The 17,143-nt window shown below is 35.3% G+C and overlaps 2 protein-coding genes across 2 annotated transcripts; both read right to left on the minus strand.

Annotated features, from left to right (window-relative positions):
* Window positions 1–938: 938 nt before the first annotated feature.
* On the minus strand, window positions 939–1,397 carry LOC113311833 (protein NRT1/ PTR FAMILY 5.10-like). Its single transcript, XM_026560634.1, has one exon. It carries the CDS (start codon window positions 1,395–1,397, stop codon window positions 939–941), a length of 459 nt encoding a protein of 152 aa, XP_026416419.1.
* A 2,375-nt stretch (window positions 1,398–3,772) lies between these two features.
* On the minus strand, window positions 3,773–5,831 carry LOC113307616 (protein NRT1/ PTR FAMILY 5.10-like). The gene is made up of 2 exons (XM_026556067.1): window positions 5,359–5,831; window positions 3,773–5,197 (listed from the first exon to the last, which is right to left on the minus strand). The coding sequence occupies exon 2, from the start codon at window positions 4,891–4,893 to the stop codon at window positions 4,009–4,011; it is 885 nt and encodes a 294-aa protein (XP_026411852.1). The 5' UTR covers window positions 4,894–5,197; window positions 5,359–5,831; the 3' UTR covers window positions 3,773–4,008.
* Window positions 5,832–17,143: the final 11,312 nt, after the last annotated feature.

Here is a 17,143-nt window from a genome sequence, read left to right on the forward strand (position 1 = left end):
TTACTCCGTCCCGTTGCGTCTCGTCCCTGGACCATAATTATAGATTTGCTCGTCCACTGCAGTTGCTCTTAGGGACTCTAGATCAACTCCGGTGTTGGGTCAACAGAAGGGTGTGGCAATGCTTAGTGGATTTTGAAAGAATCTGTTGACACTGTCTCTGGAGGGTTCTGATTTTAGCGAGTTTACTCCCATTAGAGTCATGGAAAAGGCCATCTCTGGGGAGGAATACAGTAAACTTGTGGTAGTTGACTAGTTCTTGAAACCGAACATATATATGCTCTATAGTTTTCAAATTTTGCAGTTTGATCAATTTGAATCAGCTTCAACAATTAATTTCATAGGAAAACTGTTATAATAATCTCTCTTTTTTCATGTGAAACCAATATTTTTCTGTTGTGCATTAACTATTTCCATTGTATATAGCTACCACCAAGTTTGTATCGGTGTCTATATCGGTGTCTATGTGGGTAACAAAATATGATGCCTGTCCTGTGTGGAGCAAGTGTCTAAAACTATTACGCATATACGTACTCTTGGTTTAACAAATAACCCATGGGCATCTCCAACCTTCCAAAGTAACCTCAAATTATAAGAAAATTTATAAAGTAACTTATTGAGCGGACAAGGATTTTCTATATTCAAGGGCGATGTGATTCAGCACCAGAGAAAATGATTTTCTCCTACTAGCAAACTTTAAATTACCGATAACAACTTCCAATTACTGCTTCCAAAAAAAAAAAAAAACTTCAAGTTACTGAACTGAAGATGCAAACTTTAAATTACTGACAACAACTTCCAATTACTGCTTCCAAAAAAAAAAAAACTTCAAGTTACTGAACTGAAGATATTGATGGGGCTATAATCTCCAGCAAAGTCTCCTAAATTACATTACATAATTATATCGAATATTGTTCTTAATTAGCAAATGTTCCCCTTACTTAGTCCGCGATTTCATTGGAGCATCCCAGCTTATTGTGCACATGCGATTTTGCGAAGCAAAAAAATGCAGCCAGCTCGATTACACTAAGTCCAGCTAGAAACCAATAGAAGTAGTCTAAATGCGCCTGATTCATGTTGTTTGCAAGCCATCCGTGTTGACCTCCTGCACTAGTTACCTTCTGAATGGCAAATATGAGAAAGACACTCAAGATATCTCCTATGCCAAAAATGGCTGAGTACAGGGACAAACCCGCGCTTCTTAGATCATGTGGAACTTGATTGTAGAAGAATTCCTGTAAACCGACTTTGGTGAGTACAAGGGCGAGACCTGACAAGACATATTGTGGAATCAACCACCAGATAACCATAGGAACTATTGTGTTTGGATCATCATTGATCAATCCAAATTCTTGAGCAATTCTAAGCCTTCTGTTCTCCACTAAAGCTGCTACAATCATCGTTATGGCAGAAACAAATATTCCACCGCTAATTTTCTCAGATGATCCCCTTCTGCAACAGAAGTTATTTCATATAGGAGATGAAAAAAGAGTAAAGGTCAAAAGAATTTAAAAACTTTCCTCATTTTAAGGTTTGTATCAGTGGAGTAAATGACGCGCCCTGTCATCCCATGGGACGAAAGCAGTAGTTGAAGCTGATATTCACCGCATGAGACCAATGGATATTAAGCCATGGACCACATTTTCTAGCATTGAAGTAGTATTTAAGCCAAATTACTAGCCTTCCCGGAAGCACATGAAAGCTTTAAGGCCAACGTAACTATAAGACGTATGTACAGGTCACATTGATATGTGCGGTCAGAGCACATATCCAACGTACAAGTCCAAGAATGATATAGTCCAAGTCCGTTGCACCTATCAAGCCTGATGACTAGAAGAAGTCTGTACATATTCAAGTCCTCCGACTAATAATAAGATATTTGTTGTAACAAGTTATTTTGAATCTCCAGCAATGTCGTACAGTTTGTTTACTTACGTTTATAATTCTTCTCTTGTAAATCATATATATACTGAATGAAAGCACCAACAACGATGAGCAAATTAGTTTTCATTCAGTATATATATGATTTATAAGAGAAGAATTATAAATCTAAGTAAACAAACTGTACGACATTGCTGGAGATTCAAAATAACTTGTTACAACAAATATCTTATTATTAGTCGCAGGACTTGAATATGTACAAACTTTTTCTTCTAGTCATCAGGCTTGATAGGTGCAACGGACTTGGACTATATCAGTCTTGGACTTGTACGTTGGACATGTGTTGTGACCGCACATATCAATGTGACCTGTATTTACGTCTTATGGTAACCCCACTTTTCCCATAATGCAAGATCTGAATGCAAGAGAAGTTGCGGAAATTTGTAAGATTGAATTACCGCACCTTACTCAAATTAGAAACCGCGTGGACTCAAAATTATTCGACCTAGACATGGAATTGCGGTTGTGATTGTACTTCTCAAGTGCATGATTGCTAAAGGGAGATACTATACGAAGATATAGTGGTGACCTTCAGGGAAGGGGAAAAAAAAAATCCAGTGGTCAAGGATTATGTTTATATCCTAGTTAGTATCGGTATCCCCTTTAGCAATCGTGGTTAAGTGTAGTTCAACACAAAAGTAAGAAGTAAATGTTGCATTTAGGAGTTAGGTATAGCTAGCAACTCATCTTTACTCTATCATGTGGTTTTCAGTTTCGTGCCTATCTACTTCCCAAAACCCCAATTGTGGAAATTCACATTTTATTCAACTAAGAAATAAAATTAAGATAACCTTAATTTTATGAAGAAAAATGCATTAAAGCAACGGTGAGAAATTACTTTCACGTCAAAAAGTAATATGGTTTTTGGATTTTAACTATTTAGATAGCGCAAAAGTCGAAAACTCAGAAGTTAGTTTGGCTGTCAGATTTCAAAGCGATTTTTCAGGAAGTCAAAAAGTCAACTTTTTGTGAAGCAAAATAGTTTTGCTTCTTACTTCGATTTCTTGAGAAGCAGAAGCCAGAAGCAGAATTTGATTCGCAGGCCTTATAAATACATCTTGAGAAGTTATTTTTCGACTTTAACTCCAGAATGACTTCTAAGACTAAAAAAATTTAATTGTTTGATTGTTAAGAATGATGTTTTTATTTTTGATTTTTTGGATTGACTTCTGACAGAAGTACTTCTGCTATGGGTATGCTTTTGTATCCCGACATGTTATTTAGATAAGCAAATTAATTCTACTTGTTGAGAAGCAAATTATTTCTACTTGTACAATGATTTTCTATATATTCAAGGTACATGCGATTCATCACCAGAGAAGATCACCTCTCGGGTCGGGTTCTAAAAACAATAAAGAAAATGCCATTTAAACACGTGAGGAAAGGCATGTTGCTGCTGGAGCTTGTAAGGACCTCTATATTTCAATGGCTGTACAAATGTACGATTTTATTTTGTTTGTACTCTTTAGGGGAGAATTTATGACCAGAAACTCGTAAATTGTGATAAAAAAAAATGGTATCAAGAATACTGTTGAACTTTTTCATTCATGCATTTCTAGACGTCAACAGCTTTTTGTTGAAGTTGCAAGAACTCAAATTCTGATTGTGCTTTACTAGACCATCTATTATCTCTGCATCAAACATCAAGTCTGGATTCACGTTCGAAGAGTTTTCACTGGAACTCATTTTGATAAAGTAATACTAGTAAGAAGAAGGATGAAGAATATGAGTTGTTAACTACCCCCTTTAAATGGATTTCAGGGTTCAGAGAATGCGATTCAGCTTTAGGATTCAAACTTAACCACATTCCAAGTATTTTTACTGCCCATAGAGAGATAAATTACTAGAATCTTCAAATTACTAGAAACTTCCAAGTATTTCTACTATCGAGAGATAAATTACTAGAAACTTCAAATTACTGACAACAACTTCCAATAAAAAAAAATTCAAATTACTAAACTGAAGATATTGATGCGGCTATAATCTCCAGCAAAGTCTCCTAAATCACATTACATAAAGATATTGAATATTGTTCTTAATGAGCAGATGTTCACCTTACTTAGTCCACGATTACATCGGAGCATCTCCTTGGTTATTGTACTCGTATGATTTTGCGAAGCATAAGAATGCAGCCAGCTCGATAGCACTAAGTCCAGCTAGAAACCAATAGAAGTAGTCTAAATGCCCTTGATTCATGTTGTTTGCAAGCCATCCTTCTTGACCACCTGCGCTAGTTACCATCTGTATGACTGATATAAGAAAGACATTGAAGATATCTCCTTTGCCAAATATGGATGAGTACAGAGACAGACCCAGATTCCTTAGCTCATTGGGAACTGGATCATAGAAGAATTCCTGTAAACCAACTTTGGTGAGTACAAGAGCAAGACCTGACAAGATGTATTGTGGAATCAACCACCAGATAACCATAGGAACTGTTACGTTAGGATCATTAACCAGTCCAAATTCTTGAGCAACTTTAAGCCTTCTGTTCTCCACTAAACCTGCTAGAACCATTGTTATTGCAGAAACAAATATGCCACCACCAATTTTCTGAAGTGAAGTTATAGCGTTAGATTTTCCAGTAAAAGCTCGAATAAGTGGAGCAAGGATCCAGTCGTACGTTGCCACAAACAGAATGATGGATACAGTGAGAAATATCTGAATTGAAGCTGCAGGTACCTGAAAGTCTGGTGTGATCGACCTTTCCATAGTGCAGCCCTGCTTAACAAAGAAGGTAAGAACTTGAGAGTGCACTAATGGATATGTTAACCACAGCATCCATCGGGGAACCAACGGCGGCACAACATTTACATCTTCAACCTTAAAATTTTTGACAGCCGCAACTAAACCGTTAGTTAATGCTTCTAATGGGTTTACTTTATCTGCATCTTTTTCATGAGCATAGCGATAACATACGCCTCCAAACATGATTACATTTTGCGCTATGTTCATTAAAATGTATGATATTCCAAATGTTATATACCAACCTAAATTATCTTGGACATGGTTCAATATCAAGTGGGAACTGCACGATCCAACAGATAGTCCAAATAGCCACCATTTAAAGAATGAAATTTTGGACTTGGATTCATTTGGATTTCGGTCATCAAATTGGTCTGCACCAAAAGCTGGTGCTCAGGTCTTGAATCCAACACTTCCGATTCCAATTAGATACAATGAGAAGAAGAAGATTACTTTTCCATTGTAAGACCACCCATCCATTACCAAATCATATAGGGTTATCGCTACAAGCCCCCTAACACAAATAACAATTTTTTCAAAATGTATTAGTACTCATTTCTGAAGTAAGTGCATCCAACTAGATAATAGAAAAAACTTTAGGGAATTAATTTTTTTTTTGCTCAGCTGTTTAGGGAATTAATTAAAAACAAAATTAAGGGCGAGTATGAGATTTACCAGAAGATAGAAGGCTCCAGAAATCAGGATGGTAAGGTATCTGTTAAAATAAGAGGGGTGACCGATAACATACACAGCTAGTAGTGGAAGCATATGCATGAAACCAGTCCAAGCATTAACATTCTGTGCAGCTGCTGATGTAGATTGTCCCAATTGCGTGGTTAGAAAGCTGATCAAGTTTGAAGCAATTCCATAAAAGATGAAAGATTCTACGCCTCCAAGGAAGAGAATTCGAGAAGCACAACTCCATCCACCAAACTCCCTGTTGTTGCTCTTGACCATTTTGTTTCCTTTGATATTCACCATACCTTCAACATTTGTTGTATTAGTATCAGTGACTTGCACACCTGCAGGTGTGGTAGCAGCCATGATATCTTCTCTTGAAAGCTTTGTTTCTTTCAAACTTGTTGATGAAAATGTTGTATGAATGTAGATGGAGGAGAAGTCATTTAATTTAGTGATCAGATGGAGAAGAAATGCAAGTGGGTTAAATTATTATCTCAAGAATTTAAAAACTTTCCTCATTTTTAAGGTTTGTATCTATGGAATAAATGATGGGCCCTGGTCATCCCATGGGACGAAAGAAGTAGTTCGATTGAATTACTGCACCTTAATCAAATTGTAAACCGCGTGGACCCAAAATTATTCGAGTTAGGTATAGCTAACAAAGAACGATTTTTTAGGGACCATGGTTTTTTTTTTGGGATCATGATCTTATTAGGCCAACCTCCTTATACTTATAAGGGGTGTCCCAAAGTTAGGTAAATATTCATTTATCCTTTACTTTGATTTAAATTAAAACCAACTTAATAACTATATAAATCTAATCATATACATCTAATCTAAATGAATTTATTAACCAAATCAAAATTAAAAGAGCAATCGAAAATTTTTAATTTTGAAAAAAAATTTATTCTCTTTTTCTTCTCTCTTTCCTTGACGTTTCTCGTTCGATTGAAAAACCCATCAATCTTTTTAATTCGTTTTTGAATAGGAAAATTGAGTAGAAATCATCAAAATATGGTTTAAATGGATGTTAAAGTTGCATGTTCGGTTAGGAATAGTTTTAAAAAAAAAAACTAGTTTTGTAACCGAACATTCTGAAACCAAGAACACGAAGAACACTTCGGTTATCACGAATTTAATTTTTCATAACCGAACTCCGAGTTCGGTTGGATCGCAAAAAATTCTAAAACTAGTTAGTAACCGAACTCTACCCATAATACAAAAAAAAAATGTAACCGAACTGTGTTATTTTTCCTACTATGTTGAGTTATGATATAACCGAACTTTACCTACCTTGTTCGGTTGGTTCGCAAAAATTTCTAAAACTATCTAGTAACCGAACTCTACTTATATTCCAAAAAGAAATTTTTTTTCTAATGTAACCGAACTGTATTATTTTGCCTACTATATTGAGTTTCAATTTAACCGAACTTGTTCCACTATGTTCGGTTTGTTTGCAAAAAATCTTGACAAACCGTACTCTTCACTAATTGCATACATGTGGAGTTCGGTTAGATATGTTGTTGGATTAAAGTTTGCGAACCAACCGAACATTATTCTGTAAGTCCTATAAACAAAGTTCGGTAACCTGCGTGTATGGAAAAGGTAACCGAACAACTAAAAACCTCCATTAAAGAACGAGTTCCGTAACCTGCGTATATGGAAAAGGTAACCGAACTACACTTTCAGATGAGTTCGGTAACCTGTTCTTCACATAAGGTAACCGAACAAGCCCAAATCTACCCTAAAAATTTACAGTTTTTTGAAAATTTGGAGCAATTCAACCAACATTATCTAAGTTTGAAACATACCTGGGTACCCAAATACTCTTCCTTTGGTTGTGGTTGGTAAAATCCTTTGTTTTTCATGTTTTCCTTCTTCATCTTCTCCAACTTTACTCTCTCAATAATTCTTCTTCTTTTAAAAAAAAAAAGTCATCTGATTTTTTAATCTCATTAATTATCTTTAATTTAATCATTTTACTAATCACTACTATAACTATTATTAACATTAACTAATCATTACCAAAAAATTAATCAGGAGGATAATTTAGGTATTAATATAAATATCTAGATAAGGGGTGACCTAGATTTACTTCTAATGTTTTTATCCAAAATAAAACCATGGTTCCCAAAAAAAACCATCCTCCCCAAAAAAATCGTTCCTAACAAATCATGTGGTTTTCAGTTCCTGTACCTATCTACTTCCCAAAGTCCCATTTGTAGAAAATTACATTCTATTCATTAAGAAACAAAATAAAATAAGAAAAATCATTTATTGAGAAAAATGCATTAAAGCAACAGCTAAAAATTACTTCCAAGATATTTGAGAAGCAAATTTTTTCTATTTAGCAAAACCACTTGGTAAAAGTAGTTATTCTTTTTTTTCTTTTCTTTTTACTTTTTGGATCTGAAGTGGAGGTTTTGCCCACCATATTCTAACATGTTTGGCTAGAATATCAGCTACTTGATTACATATCCTTGGGACAAAAGTATAAGGCCAGGTAATACAACTCGATAACATAGACTGACAACGACTAAAGTGGATTAATAGTTATTCATGTGATTAAAAAATAGTTATTCATCTGATTAAAAGTCAGTAGAAAGTGGAATAATCAGGCTAGACCTGGACTCATTAAGATACCCTATAGTCCTAAGGTGATATACTCTATGACTCTATTTACATAGATGTGGTAGCTCGGCAATTCAGATGGCTCCGCCCCTGCTGGTTACCAGCGTCACCATCACCAGATTCACCACCATTGTATTTTGCTTTCAGCGACTCTATTTCCAGTTCCATACTATCCAATGCAAGACTTGCAGTTGTGTAGTTTTTCATTCATGCACTTATCAATAGCAGTACAACTTTTTCTTGAAGCTGTAACTGTAATAAGAGTTCTCTCTTTCACTGCATCAAACAGTATGTCTATATAGGAACTTAGAGATTTTTCAATCGAACTCATGCTGCTAAAGGTCTGGGTTGACAATTACTCAATGACTGGTCTGTCAACTACCATTGATAAGCTGCTGTGGATTGTCCTAATTTATTTAAACTCTCTTCCCAGCAAGAGGTACCAATTGAGCCAGTTGCTAAGTCAGGGTTAGAAGTACACTTATCACTTCATCAGCCATAACAAAATTTAACTCCATTACAGCACTATTACTATTTATAACATCTTACATCCTAAAAAATTTATTTCTGGAGAAGATAATGTGATTGATTCCTAAAACGGCCACAATTTATGTCGAAGGAAACATCAAGTGATACATCTAGAGTTACTTAATCTGTAATAACTGACTAATCCAAGTGCTAACCTCCTACTCCTGCTAACCCGGATTCCTAATAATAAGTTTTCAAATATCTATTAGGAGTTGACAGATACGAAAGTGTGCAATGCGAAAGTTAACAGATATACAGACATTAAATACAATAGTTTAAAATAGATCAGACTGAAAGTTTCGTGATAGAAATTGCAGAGATACTTCCCTAAAACACACCAAATTGAGAACATTAGGCAAAAAGAACAAAATATCATCTCCAAATCCTTGGGTCCTAAAGAAAATCTAGTGCACATGAGGCATATATGTCATCATTGAGTTCTTGAATACGCACGCAAACAGGAAGATTAAAATAACTAAAAAAGAGACAAATGAGTACCGCAGTTTAGAATGCATAGATCACTTTTGAGTGTCTATCCAAGAGGCCGCTGGAAGTACTGTTGGCATTGGTTTTAGCACAAACCGCAGGAACATCGCACTTTTATCATCATCTACATCTCTGTTGAACAGGCAGAGCTCTTCAAAGCTTCTGGTTTGGATATTGAATCCCCAAATACGATGCTCGAAACCGAGCAAAACAACATTAATTTTAGTATTATCCTTCCTTCCATTCTAATTTTAGCATAACAGACCCGGCCTTCTGACTCCCCAAGAATACTATTAACGTCATTATCCTCAGACTCTGGCAAATTAATCAAACTACATCGATGTCCATCACTTCCACTGTTCTGATTGAGATTGTAAACTAACAATCTATTCCCCCCTTCAATCCAAAATAACGTACGATTTAGGATAACAGCATTCTTACATCTAAAATACCCCACTCAACATTTTCATCACTTAACTTCAAACCTTTCCCATACACCCAAAACAGAACAAAAAACATCCACATTAAGTTTCTTCGAGGGCGTAGCAAACAATGGGATATGTACAACCTTATAACAACTTGCGAAGGATGAGGAGTACTCAACGAATATACCATTAACATCATATAGACTAGTCTGGGAAGGCGGTGAAGGAAGTGAAACCCATTTGTGAGTAAGTGGACTACAAACATGATACCTCTCCTGATAACTTGAACTGGTTGAATGACAAAGAACCAGACCATTACTAGAACTCACCGCGCACACTTTTGCTCCTTGAAATGATTTCTCATTTACAAGAAATTGAAAAGAGAATAAATGTTCATTTCTATCCATAAACCCTGAATGTAATTCAGGATATGCATATCTAAACCTTCGATATTCAACGTCACAAAACATGTGATAGTGTATCCATGGGAGAGAATTTTTATTGATTTGGTACCATTTTGTCATGAAATAAGGGTTTGAGAGGTTAGATAAACATACCTTTGATATGCATTTGAACTTATAGATTGAACTCAGAGGAAGATAAGTAAAGATCTCAATCAAGATATCCTCTGTTAGTGATGAACAAGTACGAGAAGTTGAAGAAGAAGAAGAAGCCATCATCAACAGATCGAAAAATAAACCCTAAAACGTGCAATTGTCAATTGAGTAGGAAGTTTTTTGAGCTCCCAACTTGGGGTTTCCACAAAATCAAGATAGAGAGAGATCAGAGGCTTACAAAATACAGAATCATGATTGAAAAGATTGAGAACTTGAATAGGGAATCTAATTTAGGGTTGTATATCTTCACTAACTTGAAATTGAGAGCATCAGCAACAATGAAATCAGTATCTGAAATGCAATAATCTCCTCAAATAGATCTCATGATTCTCATTCAAAGCAGCAGTGAAAAAGATGGAGTGGTTTAACAAGTTAGAGAGTGAGAATTTTCGACTTGGGGCTTCTCTATGCGGTTTCTCCAGAAATATGTGAGAAAATGAAAAGGCTAGTTGTTCCTGTTGGATTGGGGTATACCCAGATTCATTGGGTAATACCCAATTTCACCAAACAAGGGTTATTTGGAAGTAAAACTCAAAATTCTTTAGCTATATATTTCAAAATGGCTAAATTATCCTTTTTTAATTAACATTTGTTAGTTTAATTTATTTAGTTATATTAATTAGTTGAATTGAAAGTTTTGAAATCTTGTTTTGGTTAAAGTGAACTTTTGGATTTTGTCGGAAGATATCTGAGAATTTCTTTTGTATCGGAAAAGAAACCACACTAGCCAAACCACTTCTGATAAGAGGATTGTATAGTTGTTCAATGGTTTTATTCTCCAAATTACAAAAAAAAAAAATCAGAAATCACAACATATTCGACTAAGTACTTTCATAACTCCGTCTATTAACAGGCATGCTCCATTGAAACAAAGCATGTCAGCCAAACATTTGTTTTTCGGTTTTATAGTCGTCATGATTGAAAATATAGCATATTGACTATTGTTTGTCAGTCGTCATGTTATTTTTACGAAACCATGACGACTAATAAAAAAATTCGGACACAGACAAACTTGTTTTCTGGGAGTCATTACTCGGCATGTTAGACTAAAACTAAGCATGTCGACCGAACATTATTTTTTCGCATTTATAGTCGCCATGGTCGAAAATTAGCACACAGACGACTGTTTATTAGTCGTAAGTTATTTTTATAAAATCATGAGGACCAATAACAAAATTGGACACAGGAAAACTTATTTTCTGGTAGTTACTAATCGTCATGGTTAAGCTTTTCAAACCTTAGCGACTATTCATACTACATCACTAGTCGTAAAGGTTTATGGATGAACACCATGACGACCCTGTGAATGTCATTTTCAGAAACAAAACTCTTTGAAAAATTGTCACGTTGTTCATCCTACAACCTTGACGACTGAAAATAAATATGAAAGTCGTCATGCTCGACGAAAAGATACCATGACGACCATATAACTGTAGTTCAATAATATCAATTTTTCCGACCTAACATGTTATTCAAACAACAAAAAAGAATACTCGATAGACTTTTAAAGAATCAATTGACGATAAAAAAAATCCGGTATCCTCTTTCAGCGATCATGGATAATACTTCAGTTCCAAAAAGTGAGTCTTTTATTTTAGTGTTTTCATTTTGCTGAAAGTGAAGCAAGGATCAATCAATTAGAGCAAGGCATTATGTTGGTCAAATTTATCGCTCTATCTCTAGAACATGCAGAAGAACAATGGAAAAAAAATCATTCAGAAACTCATTTCCATTTTAAAAATAAACAAAAAAAATAAAAAATTAGTCGACGTGGGAAGAAAAGCAACTAGGATTTGAAGTCGTGAATTTTTGTCTCCTATAGTAACAAATGCAAAACTTTTTCCACAATCAAAATTTCATTTATAAACCACAAGCCCTAAATGAAGTAATTTATAGTAGATTCAAGGTTAAAATGAAGAACCAAGCCATGGAAATGAATAAAGTAACTACACCTACAAATTGAAAAAAGGGTAATTTTCTTGCGCATACGTTGATGGTTCAATTGATTAGTGCTTTCCTTAAGGTCATGCAATGGATTATACCTACAAATTAAAATAAGTATCATATGTCGTCCATATCACTTTGAAAATTATAAAAGTAGCTCTGCGAATTGGTGGAAACTGAGTCAACCCAGCTTTTAAATTTTAACAAAAAATGAATCATAGTAGATAGATTTAGCTACTTTTGATGTTTCTTTTTAATAAATATTTGTCTAGATTTCTGTTCTAAGTACCATTTTTATGTTTGAAATCATTCTGTGTAGTTCTTAATCCTTTCTTCCCTTTTACAATTTTATTTTCTCGGTTTGTAGGTTTCCTTTATTTGGTTTTTAGCTGCTGTTCTTTGATACTTTTTACCACTTTGATAATACTTTGATATATTTCTTTTACTGATACGGATTTCTAATTTTGTAGATTCCTCTGATTGTGCAACGGATTCCTTCCTATATTGGATCCTTGTTCTCAACACATGCTTGATCTTCAAGACAGTTTTGTCGCAACTGGCTATATTGCCTATTCTAGCTCATCCTCATCTTGCATTTTTGCAAACTACAAATGTTACACTTTTCAGTTCTTTTCAATATGAGAATCATCACCCTACCCCGATTAAAGTTTTTTCAGCCATGATTCATCAATATGCAAAACCGAGTCTAACCCCGATCCAAATTTCTAAAATTCAAATTGTTTCCTTTCCCCCTAATTTTGTCTGTGATTTCAGAAGATGTCATTATTTTGCGGATCACATGTTGTTGACCCCTGACAACATACTAATAGTCATCAATCAAAATTATCCCAAGCTTATCTTTAGGAAATAATATTTTTTGAGTCAGTTATCTATAGTAACAACCCTTATTATAAACAAAGAAGAACTATTCTCTTCAGAAGTCATCATAAACCCTAATAGAGTTTTCCGTTGCAATTCAATGGAGGTTACTGGTAATCAGACAAGCAGCTCTGGTGTTAAAAATATCACAAAAAAATGAAACACACTTCAATCAGAGGAAAAAGAGGTGGTATCGGTTCTGAAATTTTTTTTGAAAGAAGCAGCTGACGCTTGGTCAAACAGTTTGGTTGGGTTATTAATCACTACATATGACAAAATTGAAACTTCTGCCATTAAAGAGGAGCTGAATGAACTTTGGAAACAATAAAAAAAAAAAAAAACCAAAACTGTTGGAAAATACTTATTTGTGTTCAAGTTCAACTCCGAGAAGGATTTAAAGGATGTGTTAAAAAAGACTCCATGGAATGTTCAGAGAAGCCTTCTTGCTCTTCAAGAATACACAGCTGAGGTGGCATATACTGACTATGTGTTCAGAAAATAAGAGTGGAGTATTCCGTTTAAGGGTTTGCTCTTAGAGCATCATCATGAAACTGTTATTACGGAAGCAATTGAAGACTTGGGAAAAAAATCTCCATAGATCCGAAACACTGCAGACCAAGATCAGGAAATATGATCACTACTCGAATACAGATTGATTTAACTGAACCGTTAAAAAGGTAAGAATGGTGGAATTCTAATCATGGTGAACCTGTGTTGATTCGATATCACTGGCTAAAACAACAACACAGCCTATGCCCTAAATGTTACATAATAGATCATGATGACACTATCTGTGAGGAGGTTCCTGAACTTCTGCGTCAACGAGCAATGACAGTTGAGGAGTATGAAGAACATTGTAAGAAAAAGAAAGATTTGAATCTGCAGATGTTATGACTGAGGAAGATTCGGTGGATGCTGAACAAAATGGTGTAATAATGGATGATTTTGAGGAGGACAGGTCTGTCAAAAGAGCAAGAAACCAAACTGAGATGAACAATGGATTTGGTCCATCAAGGACCTATTATTGATGTTCATGGTGGGGAAATGAGTGATTTCATGGAAAACTCAAATGAAACAATGAATGGGATAGAGACTGGAGGAACTGAAAAGCATTGTGTTGAGGCTGAGAAGAATCAGATGCACAATCAAGGGGAATATGCTCTCGAGGTAAAATCTTACTTTTGTACATTTTCTACTTCTTTAGTTTTAGATCTTTTTTTACAAACAAATAGGTTTCTTTCGATTTCTCTTTATTATATTTGTTTAAGAAACTATAAGTGTACTTCCACTAGTAATATGAGGATTATAGCTTGGAACTGTCAGGGTTTTTCCAGTAAGAAAACTAGAGACAACCTAAAGGACCTTATATCTAAATATGACCCTGACATAGTCTTTATTTCAGAAGCTAAAATAGGTGCAGATAAAATGATAAAGCTGATTAAGCGCTATAATTACCCAAATCATAAATTGATCTCATCCAGAGGATTAGCAGGTGGTCTTATATTATTAGGGAAAGATGGCTTCCGCTTAAGTATTATCAATTGGGACTCTTGGATTATAAACTGTTCTGTGCAGGATGACCCTTCTAAACCAATTTGGCTGCTAACCTGTATGTATAAATCGTCGTATCCAAACAACAAAGAGAAGCGATGGAATTACATCAAAAATATCAGTGCAACAGTTCAACAACCGTGGGTTATAATTGGTGATTTGAATCTAGTTTTCCCTAATGACGCAAGATCATCTTCAAACAATGTGGGCAGACTTTCTTCTAATATGTCTTCTTCAAGTACTTCTATATCAAGGGACTCTCCTTATATCAGTCTAATACAAGAAGCAGGGTTGGAAGATATGAGTTATACTGGAAAATCATTCACATGGTCTTCGAATGTTCATGGTACTGGAGTTCGCCAATCAAGACTTGATCGAGCACTAACAAATGCAGATTGGATAATTCATTTTCCGGATGCTAAGCTTATACATCTTCCCCAACTAGGATCAAATCACTGTCCTATTATGTTTGATTCTTCTCATTCTTAAGGTGATATAAAACGTAACTGGAAATGTTTCCAATGTTACGAAAGGGATGAATCTTTAAAATCTGAAGTCGAAGCAACGTGGAATCACCAGATAAATGGCTCTCAAGCATTCAGGCTGTCTTAAAGATTGATCATATCTAGAAAATACGTCTCAAAGTGGAACAGAGAGAAGTTTGGGAATATACAAATCAACATCTTTCTCTTGCATCATCAAATTGAAGCAATCCAGCATGACAGCGGAAATGTTGAAGCTACTTATCAAGTGCAGCAGTTAGAAACTCAAATAGAGCATTGGCACCAAATAGAAAATGATTTTTGGAGACAAAAAGCAAGAGATGATCATTATCAGGAGATGGATAGAAATACGAAGCATCATCATGCAAAAGCAAACAAAAGACGGTCAAAAAATAATATTATAGCCATAAAAGATGAAAATGGTGTTTGGTGTACAAAGAGATCGGAATTGGAGGATTTGCTGACAAGGTATTATGGTAACTTACATACCAGTATGAACCCAGGAAAAAATGAACAAATTTTACAGTGCATCCCCAAAACAATATCAGCTGAAGATAACTTGGAGCTCATGAGGTTACCAGATGAGATGGAGGTTTTCAAAGCGTTGAAAGGAGTGGAATCTTGGAAAGCACCTGGACCGGATGGCTTTCCACCAGGTTTTTTCAAGAGTCATTGGAATCTGGTTGGAAAGGATGTTGTGGAGACAGTTCAACAATTCTTCCGTACAGGTTTATTGTTAAAAAGCTTAAACTCTACCAATATGTCTCTATTCCTAAAGACGAAAAATAAACAATTTCCGTCTGATATAATACCAATAGCGTTGTGAAATACATCCTATAATATTATCTCGAAGATTATGTCTTCAAGAATGAAGAAGCTAATGTGCAAGATAATATCTCCACTCCAAGCATCATATGTTCCGGGAAGACAAATTTCATATAATATTCTACTGGCACAAGAGATAATCCACACTATGAAGAGTAAGAAAGAAGATACCAAGTTCTTGGTTTTAAAACTAGACATGGATAAAGCCTTTGACAGGCTTGAATGGTCGTTTCTAAATGATGTGATTATTCAAATGGGTTTCTCACATGAATGGTGTAATCTCATTTCACAATGCACCACCACCACAAGGATTTCTATACTTCTCAATGGAGCCCCTTGCACTGCATATCAACCTACACGTGGAGTTCGACAAGGTGATCCTTTATCACCGTTTTTGTTCATAATTGCCATGGAAGCTATTTCAAGGCAACTGTACCGTGCAGAATCTCAAAATCTCATTGAAGGTATCAGAATTGTACAAAACGCTCCTTCTATCTCACATTTATTTTTCGCCGATGACTGCTTACTGTTCTTGAAAGCTGATTTGCATAACGTGAACAATGTGTTGAAGATTATTGACGACTTTGGGAAAGCTTCAGGACAAATGGTGAATTTTTTTAAATCTAGTGTGCATTACAGTGAGAGGGTTCCTGGTAGATTTCACAGAATACTAACGAGAAGACTAAAAGTGCCAATGATGCTTCCAACTGAAAAATACCTTGGTATACCTCTTATTATTGGTAAAAATAAAAAATAGTCCCTTTCTCATCTATATGATAGAGTTAAGAAAATACTCTCATCATGGGATGGTAAAACCATGTCCCAATGTGGTAAGTCGTTAATTGTAAAAACAGTAACTAATACTATTCCAGCTTATTCAATGAGCTGTTTTCAGATTCCCACATATATCATTAACAAAATGGAGGTTGCACAAAGAGACTTTTGGTGGGGTTTTGAGGACAAAAGAGGCACTTATGTTACATCATGGAAGAGTCTGAAGATACACAAGGATTGTGGCGGTCAAGGATTTAGAGACTTGAAGATTTTAAATCAATCTCTACTGGTTAGAGCAGCATGGAGGATTTGCACAAATACTGACACACAGTGGGGGAAAGTTGTTCAGGAAAAATATTTTTCATGCACAAGCTTTCTTCATGCAACTGTCAAACCAAACTGTTCTTGGTCATGGAATGGTTTTCAAAAACAAATCGGCTTCATCAAACAAAATAGCCAATGGGGGATAGGAAAAGGTGATAAGATAAAAATATGGCTTGATATTTGGGTGTTAGGGCTTGAATTATCTCCAGTTCCAAGGGAAGGCAACACAGACAGTGATTCTTATGTTTGGGTTCAAGAGTTAATTCTTCAAGATAACCAAAATTGGAATACT

The sequence above is a fragment of the Papaver somniferum genome, chromosome 9 (assembly GCF_003573695.1).
Source record: "Papaver somniferum cultivar HN1 chromosome 9, ASM357369v1, whole genome shotgun sequence".
Taxonomy (NCBI): domain Eukaryota; kingdom Viridiplantae; phylum Streptophyta; class Magnoliopsida; order Ranunculales; family Papaveraceae; genus Papaver; species Papaver somniferum.

What these genes read in the sequence shown, in the direction of transcription:
- LOC113311833 (XM_026560634.1), bottom strand. Translation starts at nt 1,397, where the DNA reads ATGATTGTAGCAGCTTTAGTGGAGAACAGAAGGCTTAGAATTGCTCAA.
- LOC113307616 (XM_026556067.1), bottom strand. Translation starts at nt 4,893, where the DNA reads ATGAACATAGCGCAAAATGTAATCATGTTTGGAGGCGTATGTTATCGC.